General features: G+C 39.1%; 1 protein-coding gene across 1 annotated transcript in view; it reads right to left on the minus strand.

Moving 5' to 3' along the window:
* Nucleotides 1-442: 442 nt before the first annotated feature.
* The window catches only part of TMEM241 (transmembrane protein 241), a 461,780-nt gene continuing 449,837 nt past the window's right edge, over nt 443-12,385 (minus strand). The window contains exon 15 of the mRNA XM_053715869.1: nt 443-1,080. Coding sequence (XP_053571844.1) covers nt 1,020-1,080 — 61 coding nt within the window. The 3' untranslated portion in view covers nt 443-1,019. The remainder of the gene's footprint in view (nt 1,081-12,385) is intronic.

The following is a 12,385-nucleotide window of genomic DNA, read 5'->3' on the forward strand; positions in this document are numbered from 1 at the left end:
ATCCCCTAGAGGAAGACCATGGTATTCAAATAGGTAATACTCTCTTCACATCCCTCTGACATTCACTGCACTCTGAGAGGAAAACCGGGCTTCAGCCTGCTGCAAAGCGCATATCAACGTAGAAATCTAGCACAAACTTACTTCACCACCTCCATGGGAGACAAAGTTTGTAAAAACTGAATTGTGGGTGTGGTGAGGGGTATATTTATAGGCATTTTGAGGTTTGGGAAACTTTGCCCCTCCTGGTAGGAATGTATATCCCATACGTCACTAGCTCATGGACTCTTGCTAATTACATGAAAGAAATGTGGGTTTCATATACCTTTAATGACTTTTTTAAACACATATTTACCTACAGGTCCGATTAGGTGGACTGAAATGTCAGTTTTTCTATGTTGTCCCCATTTTGATATTTGTTTTTGAAGAATTAAGAGTCAACATATAAACAAATACATTTTATTCAAACACATAAAATATGATTTTTCTGATCCATTATTTGCATATAGGTCTAAAAAACATGCAAGACAATGCAATGACAATTGTGAACCTTTTTGTTTCCGTCAATGTTTTTTAATCAAGTCATTATTACTTCCTAAGTCCATATATGTATTCATACCCTTGGTAGGTCATTAGTTTTAACCCTTACAAGGAAAATACTCTGTTGAGCAGTTCTTACAAGCCATGCACACATATTTTATACAAACAAACATAACAATGTATTCACCAGTCAATTTACCTTACCGGGTTTGCTATTCTGCACACAAGAACAGGCATCCCCACACAGTCACTCATATTGTTCATATAAAAGTTTCCCAGTCCCTTTATTAACCAGCACTAGCATTAGTGTAGATATGAGGCCCAGCCAGCAGAAAGCAACAACATACAATCTGAATGTTCCTTTTAACAGAGTATAAAAATACATAAGAAATTGTTTTATGGACACCATGTAGGTCAGAGGGAAGCCACTAATTTGTAATAAAAGGTGAAGCTCTTATATCTTCATAACTCTAAGGCAGTTGTTATGCACCAGTCCTCTCTGAGTAAATAAGCAAAGCATCTCCCAGAAAACCAATGAGAAAGCTGAGGAAGAAAAAGAACAAGAGTTATTATTTCATTAAACCAAGCATAGATCATATTATTAACAGCCCCACAATATACATCACCCTTTAAAACTGCAATTATTATTTAAATTCCAAGGCACCGGATACATTTCATGTCCAATGGAACAGATTTTTGCAAACTCCCAAAATCACAATGATTGAAGGGGCGTCAATTCTGCCCTACATAAACGCTTTGAAAGGTCTAAAGAATAAGATTCCACAATAATATAAATACAAACTGTGCCTTTTCCCCCCATAAAAGTAGCCAATAGTGTCCCTAATAAATAAAATAATTGAGAGCCACTAGCACATTCAATGTCATATATGATATAAAAAGCTACACTCTTTCATCAGTTAGATCATTTGAGATCCAAAACTAAATAAGACATAAACTTCTCTGGAATATTAAATAGACTAGTGTGAAAACAAAGCTCTCTCGTTTACTGGGATTTAAGCAGTTATTTGATAGAGTATCTGATCCAGGATTATTTGAACTTTGGTGTTTGTACAGTTCTTTCATACCCTGGGAATTAACAAGCTATTTCAAGTGGTTTTAGTAAAAAAAAGGTTAGCATGAGAACATCTACTGTACAATAATCTAAGGCCCCTTAAAACAAGAAAACCTACTGCCAACATTTACACTTGTAGTAAACTCGGTGTGACCCTCCCATATTCCTATTCCACATATATTCTTTGTCTTCAACTTTTTATTAAGTGGAAATGGAGTGTGACATTTTTGAATTGCGATTAAGCCTTTGCACAGATCAAAAGGACTTAATTTGCTTTTGGTTTGGGTAAATACAGTCATTTGGATATAATTTAATACTTTAGGTCTTACGCACTACAATAGGTGAAACATTTTTAATTAAAAAAAAAAAGTATGATCTGGATCAGATAATGTCCATAAAGAAATGCACCTAAATAGAGAAATTCATATTCATTAATCTATTTTTAGACCACCATTATCTACCAACATTTTTTTCATTTACAATCAAGTTGTACACAATGACTAGCAACAGATATTATTAGCTCTTGCCATAAAGTGTAAGAAAGAATGGCATATGAGAAGTTAGATTAACATAAAAATCCAAATAAATAGTAGTTGTGGCTTCCCACTGATCTATTTGTATTCAAGTGCTGCTGAATACATGAAGGACTAGACTAATTTCACCTGAGTAAACCCATTACCTAAAAAATATGTGTATTTGTCATTGATTGTTTAAATTCCCCATATATTTATTGTTTTTTATGTATGAAACCATCTATCATAGCTGAGTATTCAAATCCATAATAAAACTCTTTCTTGTATATAGAAATGGTTTGATAAAGTTGTACAGTATTGGCACAATTGAGTCTTGACTGGTACTTGTGCTGAAATAGGATAGTTTGTTGTTGATGGAGGCTTTATTAACAGTCATTTTCATCCACATATAAAGCCAATGGCCTAACAGTAGTGGCTGGTGCTCAAAGGATCATTTACACACCTAACGTGTTGTTTTTAAGCAAATTTGTTTAAACAATAAATGTATTTTATGATATGGTCCATATAGCACTAGCACAGCAGTTTTTTTATGCTGTTGTATTTGGCTTTGACCATCTGTTGCCGTTTGCGGTTTGACCAGTATCTTTTCTTCCAGTTTAATGGATGTGCATCTAGGGGGAGTCTTTGAGGTCCCTGTTCAAATACCTGGTAGAGCACTACAGGTGTGAGTAATATTATTATTTGATATCCTTATTGCATTATGCAATGTGGTGCTACTGTAAGTTGTCTTTTAGGAGTTTGACACTTTAGAAGTTTGAGAAACATTTACCAAGGTTACAGCCTGAGCACAGATTGGACTGATCTTTGTATGCAGGAACTGTTTGACACTGTGTGTACTATATTCTAATGTGTGGTGACTTATTTTTTTATTTTACATGTATATTTTTGAACATTCTTCTATGTGGTCTCATATGAGGTTGTTAAATTTACCTTAGGTGTATTATTACTGCAGTGAGTTTGAGCCCCCCCCCCCCCCCCAGTCGTATTCCCTTGTAAAGGATATCAGTATACCCTTGTTGGTGAGTCTGCAGCTGGAGGAGGGATTTAAAGTCCATATCCCAGCCCCCAAACTATTTACAGAGATAAGAGACCCCTCATTGGAATGACAATCGCATGCTTCTGTAAGGTGCCAGGTGATTGTCATAACAACTGCAACAACCTGCAGCAGAACTTAAAGGGACAGTTTACTCAAATATTTTCTCCCCTTTAATTTGTTCCCAATGATCCCCTTTACTTGCTGGAGTGTATTAAATTGTTTACAAGTATTTCCATTAACCCTATATTGGCATTTGATTTTTTTTTTTTTAACCTGTGGTATCCCCACCCATCCTGAAAGTTTTTGGCCTCGAGGCCCAGCTGTGTTAACACAGCCAGTAGAATAAATTACACTCCCAGTGGGTTATAGAAGAGATAAGATAATAAAATGTTAATTTTCCATTGTTCTCTCCAAGTATTGATGATTGGTTTATGGACAGATATAAGATAAAGAAGCAGGTATATGTGCACAATGTGATACAGTAATGAGATCTGATTATACCTACAAGCTCAACCCATTTTATTAGGTTTTGGCTTAAAAACACAAAATCAGCTCATTCATATAGATAAATAAGCCTTAAAAAAGCAACTCTCATACATTTTATTCCCTGCAGCTGGGAAAAAAAGTATTTGGAAATACATTAAGGGAAAAACTATTTTACAGTATACTGTCCCTTTAAGTGTCTGTTTACCCTGAGGGGGAGCTCTAATGGATTCCCTGTTTCCACCCCTGTTTATTCTTAATTGTCAAGAGACCCTTCATTTGTCCCCCATAAGATTTAGCTGATCATATGTCCCCCCCCCCACCAGATAACACCCCAGGAGCTAGTATAGATGAGTCTCTATCTTTCCCTCTTATTTTATTAGAGGTTAAAAAAAAAACCCTACATGAATGGAAGGGGGCACTTTTAGATTCCCTTTCAAAGATCTTTCCTTTTTTTTCTAATGTTGGGTCTTCTACTCAGGACCTAAGAAATGATTGACATAAAATTGGCAATAACTTTTACGGTGGTCTTAACTTCAAAAGGGACCCTAACACGCCAAAATAAGCACTATGATCAAATAACCATCTGTCACACCGCTCACTCCGCATACTGGCCGCTGCTCTGATTGTTATCATGGCTGTTAGTATTATTATTTTATTATCGGTTATTTGTAAAGCGCCAACAGATTCCGCAGCGCTATAAACATAGGCGGAATACAAGGAAACATTTATAGGGATCATACGGGTAGAGGGCCCTGCCAAGAGTCGCACTGTTATAGTCCGCTCTAAAGAAGGTGATCTACAAACAGCATGGTTCTTAGGCTTACATGCTAAGGGGGTTCAAGGGGATAGCAATGGAGGAGAGGAAACGGTATAAAGAAAGGCTAGTGTAAGTTGTATGCATCCCTGAACAGTATAGTGTTTAGGGAGTGCTTGAAGTTTACATAACTAGGGGAGAGTCTTGTGGAGCGAGGCAGAGAGTTCCACAAGATGGGAGCCAGTCTGGAGAAGTCCTGTAAGCGGGAGTGTGAGGAGGTAACAAGAGAGGAGGAGAGTAGGAGGTCATGAGCAGAGTGAAGGGGACGGGAGGGAGAGTATCTGGAGACAAGTTCTGAGATATAGGGGGGAGTAGTGCAGTTGAGGGCTTTGTATGTCAGACTGAGAATTTTGTGTTTAATCCTGGAGGCAAGAGGAAGCCAGTGAAGGGATTGGCAGAGAGGTGCAGCAGATGAAGAGCAATGTGTAAGGAAGATAAGCCTGGCAGAGGCATTCATTATGGATTGTAAAGGAGCTAGGCAGCAGCTGGGGAGACCAGAGAGAACAGAGTTGCAGTAATCGAGGCGGGAAAGGATGAGAGAGTGGATTAAAATCTTAGTTGTGTCTTGTGTAAGGAAATGTCTAATTTTAGAGATGTTATTAAGGCGGAAGCAGTATGATTTAGCCAAGGACTGAATGTGAGGAGTGAAAGAAAGATCTGAGTTGCCATGGATGCGGCGGCGGCGGCGGCTGCTTCAGGCACGCGGCGACGACGCCATCGCCACACCGCCTACCTTTCCCTGATGCCGGTCCGGGTCGCACCTGTATTCTCTTTGGCGCGAATCCTGTGCCTATGTAAGTACCTTAGTCACTTTCTTCCTTGCCCAAGTATAGGTTAGATTTGCTCTTTCCTGGGTGCTATTGCTGAACTGCTGAGATACATTTGGACTGCCTGTTTGTTGCCTGAACCCTGCTTACCACTGACTACTCTTTTGCCTAACCCCTGAACTGCTGAGATACATTTGGACTGCCTGTTTGTTGCCTGAAACCCTGCTTACCACTGACTACTCTCTTGCTTAACCCCTGAACTGCTCAGATATATTTTGGATTGCCTGTTTGTAGCTTGAAACCAGCTTACCACTGACTACTCTCCTGCTTAACCCCTGTATTGCTGTGTATGCCTTTTCAGTAGGTGGTCCTGACTGGGTCTCTACCTGACATGTGCGTTTACATCAACCCTGTTACAAATTAGGGCCTTGCTATATAGGTCTTTATAAGTTTCTCAAAAGACTTTCTCCTTTGCTTACAAAGTAGACTTGCCCAGAGCCCTGCACATCCACCCAGTCTTTCATATCTCACTCCTCAAGCTCATGAATAGATACACTCAACTCCGACCTCCTCCTCCTCCACTCAAGATTCATGGGGAACCAGAATATGAGACAACTAAGATCCTGGACTCCAGCATTAAACGGAAACAGCTACAATTTATATTCAGTGGCGGATCGTTCTTGGGTCCCTGCCCGTAATGTGCATGTTCCATCTTTGGTCTCCATGTTGCTCACCCCTTCAAGACGACTCTGGTTCCAAGAGGGAAACCTTGAGTGGGGGGCTATGTCACGCTGCTCGCTACGGATTCCGGCCGCCGCTCTGATTGCTGTAATGGCTGTTGCAATGGATGCAGCAGCTGCTCCAGGTGCGCGGCGATGACATCATAGCCGCACGTCCTACCTTTCCTTGATGCCGGTCCGGGTCACACCTGTACTCACCTTGGTGTGAATCCTGCGCCTATGTCAGTACCTCAGTCACTTTCTTCCTTGCCCAAGTATAGGATAGATTTGCTCTTTCCTGGGTGCTATTGCCGAACTGCTGAGATACATTTGGACTGCCTGTTTGTTGCCTGAACCCTGCTTACCACTGACTATTATTTTGCTTAACCCCTGAACTGTTGAGATACATTTGGACTACCTGTTTGTTGCCTGAACCCTGCTTACCACTGACTACTCTCTTGCTTTACCCCCAGAAATTGTATCATTTTAAACTTTATCTTATATTTTTTAATGGTGATATATTTTATACCTATTCATTTTATGCATACATTTGAAGAAGGTATAAAGTAACAACAATAATACCGTTTAGGGGCAATGAACTGATGTTACATACCAGACCATAAAATGTGTGTTTTATATATTTAGGAAATACTTACCATGTACGCCAAAGAAAATGAGACAAAAAATGTCATTTGTTTTGCATTTAATTTGGTGTTGATTTTACATAATATAGTATTTCTGTAAAGTAAATGTATTTTCTAAAAATACTAGGAAAAACATATGAAATGTATGTGCAACAAGTACCAAAACAGGGGTGTGAAATGGCTCAGCACTGAAGGGGTTAAACTAAACTTTTGTAGTGTTTTATAAATGCACAACTAAAAATGAGAGGTTTTTGTCCTTTTAATATAGCATAGTACAAAAACAAAATGTAAAATATTACTAGCACCTACATTGTGTGACTCTTTTTTTCAGTTTACGCCATCTGGGAAAAGTGCCAAGAGGCAAAGCGGATACAATGTACCACAAATATATTTTTTTTTGTTGCTTTAGCAATAAGTGTAGCCTCTGCGCAGATATGGAACCAGCAGAAAAACATAATTTATGTAAGAACTTACCTGATAAATTCATTTCTTTCATATTAGCAAGAGTCCATGAGCTAGTGACGTATGGGATATACATTCCTACCAGGAGGGGCAAAGTTTCCCAAACCTCAAAATGCCTATAAATACACCCCTCACCACACCCACAATTCAGTTTAACGAATAGCCAAGAAGTGGGGTGATAAAAAAGTGCGAAAGCATATAAAATAAGGAATTGGAATAATTGTGCTTTATACAAAATCATAACCACCACAAAAAAAGGGCGGGCCTCATGGACTCTTGCTAATATGAAAGAAATGAATTTATCAGGTAAGTTCTTACATAAATTATGTTTTCTTTCATGTAATTAGCAAGAGTCCATGAGCTAGTGACGTATGGGATAATGACTACCCAAGATGTGGATCTTTCCACACAAGAGTCACTAGAGAGGGAGGGATAAAATAAAGACAGCCAATTCCTGCTGAAAATAATCCACACCCAAAATAAAGTTTAACGAAAAACATAAGCAGAAGATTTAAACTGAAACCGCTGCCTGAAGTACTTTTCTACCAAAAACTGCTTCAGAAGAAGAAAATACATCAAAATGGTAGAATTTAGTAAAAGTATGCAAAGAGGACCAAGTTGCTGCTTTGCAGATCTGGTCAACTGAAGCTTCATTCCTAAACGCCCAGGAAGTAGAAACTGACCTAGTAGAATGAGCTGTAATTCTCTGAGGCGGAGTTTTACCCGACTCAACATAGGCAAGATGAATTAAAGATTTCAACCAAGATGCCAAAGAAATGGCAGAAGCTTTCTGGCCTTTTCTAGAACCGGAAAAGATAACAAATAGACTAGAAGTCTTACGGAAAGATTTCGTAGCTTCAACATAATATTTCAAAGCTCTAACAACATCCAAAGAATGCAACGATTTCTCCTTAGAATTCTAAGGATTAGGACATAATGAAGGAACCACAATTTCCCTACTAATGTTGTTGGAATTCACAACTTTAGGTAAAAATTCAAAAGAGGTTCGCAACACCGCCTTATCCTGATGAAAAATCAGAAAAGGAGACTCACAAGAAAGAGCAGATAATTCAGAAACTCTTCTGGCAGAAGAGATGGCCAAAAGGAACAAAACTTTCCAAGAAAGTAATTTAATGTCCAATGAATGCATAGGTTCAAACGGAGGAGCTTGAAGAGCTCCCAGAACCAAATTCAAACTCCAAGGAGGAGAAATTGACTTAATGACAGGTTTTATACGAACCAAAGCTTGTACAAAACAATGAATATCAGGAAGAATAGCAATCTTTCTGTGAAAAAGAACAGAAAGAGCAGAGATTTGTCCTTTCAAAGAACTTGCGGACAAACCCTTATCTAAACCATCCTGAAGAAACTGTAAAATTCTCGGTATTCTAAAAGAATGCCAAGAAAAATGATGAGAAAGACACCAAGAAATATAAGTCTTCCAGACTCTATAATATATCTCTCGAGATACAGATTTACGAGCCTGTAACATAGTATTAATCACAGAGTCAGAGAAACCTCTTTGACCAAGAATCAAGCGTTCAATCTCCATACCTTTAAATTTAAGGATTTCAGATCCTGATGGAAAAAAGGACCTTGTGACAGAAGGTCTGGTCTTAACGGAAGAGTCCACGGTTGGCAAGAGGCCATCCGGACAAGATCCGCATACCAAAACCTGTGAGGCCATGCCGGAGCTACCAGCAGAACAAACGAGCATTCCTTCAGAATCTTGGAGATTACTCTTGGAAGAAGAACTAGAGGCGGAAAGATATAGGCAGGATGATACTTCCAAGGAAGTGATAATGCATCCACTGCCTCCGCCTGAGGATCCCGGGATCTGGACAGATACCTGGGAAGTTTCTTGTTTAGATGGGACGCCATCAGATCTATTTCTGGAAGTTCCCACATGTGAACAATCTGAAGAAATACCTCTGGGTGAAGAGACCATTCGCCCGGATGCAACGTTTGGCGACTGAGATAATCCGCTTCCCAATTGTCTATACCTGGGATATGGACCGCAGAGATCAGACAGGAGCTGGATTCCGCCCAAACCAAAATTCGAGATACTTCTTTCATAGCCAGAGGACTGTGAGTCCCTCCTTGATGATTGATGTATGCCACAGTTGTGACATTGTCTGTCTGAAAACAAATGAACGATTCTCTCTTCAGAAGAGGCCAAAACTGAAGAGCTCTGAAAATTGCACGGAGTTCCAAAATATTGATCGGTAATCTCACCTCCTGAGATTCCCAAACTCCTTGTGCCGTCAGAGATCCCCACACAGCTCCCCAACCCGTGAGACTTGCATCTGTTGAAATTACAGTCCAGGTCGGAAGCACAAAAGAAGCCCCCTGAATTAAACGATGGTGATCTGTCCACCATGTTAGAGAGTGTCGAACAATCGGTTTTAAAGATATTGTTTGAGATATCTTCGTGTAATCCTTGCACCATTGCTTCAGCATACAGAGCTGAAGAGGTCGCATGTGAAAACGAGCAAAGGGGATCGCGTCCGATGCAGCAGTCATAAGACCTAGAATTTCCATGCATAAGGCTACCGAAGGGAATGATTGTGACTGAAGGTTTCGACAAGCTGCAATCAATTTTAGACGTCTCTTGTCTGTTAAAGACAGAGTCATGGACACTGAATCCATCTGGAAACCCAGAAAGGTTACCCTTGTCTGAGGAATCAAAGAACTTTTTGGTAAATTGATCCTCCAACCATGATCTTGAAGAAACAACACAAGTCGATTCGTATGAGATTCTGCTAAATGTAAAGACTGAGCAAGTACCAAGATATCGTCCAAATAAGGAAATACCACAATACCCTGTTCTCTGATTACAGACAGAAGGGCACCGAGAACCTTTGTAAAAATTCTTGGAGCTGTAGCTAGGCCAAACGGTAGAGCCACAAACTGGTAATGCTTGTCCAGAAAAGAGAATCTCAGGAACTGATAATGATCTGGATGAATCGGAATATGCAGATATGCATCCTGTAAATCTATTGTGGACATATAATTCCCTTGCTGAACAAAAGGCAAGATAGCCCTTACAGTTACCATTTTGAACGTTGGTATCCTTACATAACGATTCAATATTTTTAGATCCAGAACTGGTCTGAAGGAATTCTCCTTCTTTGGTACAATGAAGAGATTTGAATAAAACCCCATCCCCTGTTCCTGAACTGGAACTGGCATAATTACTCCAGTCAACTCTAGATCTGAAACACATTTCAGAAATGCTTGAGCTTTTACTGGATTTACTGGGACACGGGAAATAAAAAATCTCTTTGCAGGAGGTCTCATCTTGAAACCAATTCTGTACCCTTCTGAAACAATGTTCTGAATCCAAAGATTGTGAACAGAATTGATCCAAATTTCCTTGAAAAAACGTAACCTGCCCCCTACCAGCTGAACTGGAATGAGGGCCGCACCTTCATGTGGACTTAGAAGCAGGCTTTGCCTTTCTAGCTGGCTTGGATTTATTCCAGACTGGAGATGGTTTCCAAACTGAAACTGCTCCTGAGGATGAAGGATCAGGCTTTTGTTCTTTGTTGAAACGAAAGGAACGAAAAACGATTATTAGCCCTGCTTTTACCTTTAGATTTTTTATCCTGTGGTAAAAAAGTTCCTTTCCCACCAGTAACAGTTGAAATGATGGAATCCAACTGAGAACCAAATAATTTGTTACCCTGGAAAGAAATAGAAAGTAAAGTTGATTTAGAAGCCATATCAGCATTCCAAGTTTTAAGCCATAAAGCTCTTCTAGCTAAAATAGCTAGAGACATAAACCTGACATCAACTCTGATAATATCAAAAATGGCATCACAGATAAAATTATTAGCATGCTGAAGAAGAATAATAATGTCATGAGAATCACGATGTGTTACTTGTTGCGCTAAAGTTTCCAACCAAAAAGTTGAAGCTGCAGCAACATCAGCCAAAGATATAGCAGGTCTAAGAAGATTACCTGAACACAGATAAGCTTTTCTTAGAAAGGACTCAATTTTCCTATCTAGAGGATCCTTAAACGAAGTACCATCTGACGTAGGAATAGTAGTACGTTTAGCAAGGGTAGAAATAGCCCCATCAACTTTAGGGATTTTGTCCCAAAATTCTAATCTGTCAGACGGCACAGGATATAAATGCTTAAAACGTTTAGAAGGAGTAAATGAATTACCCAATTTATCCCATTCTTTGGAAATTACTGCAGAAATAGCATTAGGAACAGGAAAAACTTCTGGAATAACAACAGGAGCTTTAAACACCTTATCCAAACGTTTAGAATTGGTATCAAGAGGACCAGAATCCTCTATTTCTAAAGCAATTAGAACTTCTTTAAGTAAAGAACGAATAAATTCCATTTTAAATAAATATGAAGATTTATCAGCATCAACCTCAGAGACAGAATCCTCTGAACCAGAGGAGTCATCAGAATCAGAATGATGATATTCATTTAAAAATTCATCTGTAGGGAGAGAAGTTTTAAAAGATTTTTTACGTTTACTAGAAGGAGAAATAACAGACATAGCCTTCTTTATGGATTCAGAAACAAAATCTCTTATATTATCAGGAACATTCTGCACCTTAGATGTTGAGGGAACTGCAACAGGCAATGGTACTTTACTAAAGGAAATATTATCTGCTTTAACAAGTTTGTCATGACAATCAATACAAACAACAGCTGGAGAAATAGCTACCAAAAGTTTACAGCAGATACACTTAGCTTTGGTAGATTCAGCACTTGACAGCGATTTTCCTGTAGTATCTTCTGACTCAGATGCAACGTGAGACATCTTGCAATATGTAAGAGAAAAAACAACATATATATAAAGCAAAATTGATCAAATTCCTTAAATGACAGTTTCAGGAATGGGAAAAAAATGCCAAAGAACAAGCTTCTAGCAACCAGAAGCAATAAATAATGAGACTTAAATAATGTGGAGACAAAAGCGACGCCCATATTTTTTCGCGCCAAATAAGACGCCCACATTATTTGGCGCCTAAATGCTTTTTGGCGCCAAAAATGACGCCACATCCGGAACGCCGACATTTTTGGCGCGAAATAACGTCAAAAAATGACGCAACTTCCGGCGACACGTATGACGCCGGAAACGGAAATAGAATTTTTGCGCCAAAAAAGTCCGCGCCAAGAATGACGCAATAAAATGAAGCATTTTCAGCCCCCGCGAGCCTAACAGCCCACAGGGAAGAGTCAAATTTTTGAAGGTAAGAAAAAAAGAATAAATCAAAATGCATTATCCCAAATATGAAACTGACTGTCTGAAAATAAGGAAAGTTGAACATTCTGAGTCAAGGCA

This window comes from Bombina bombina, chromosome 5 (assembly GCF_027579735.1).
Source record: "Bombina bombina isolate aBomBom1 chromosome 5, aBomBom1.pri, whole genome shotgun sequence".
Classification (NCBI taxonomy): domain Eukaryota; kingdom Metazoa; phylum Chordata; class Amphibia; order Anura; family Bombinatoridae; genus Bombina; species Bombina bombina.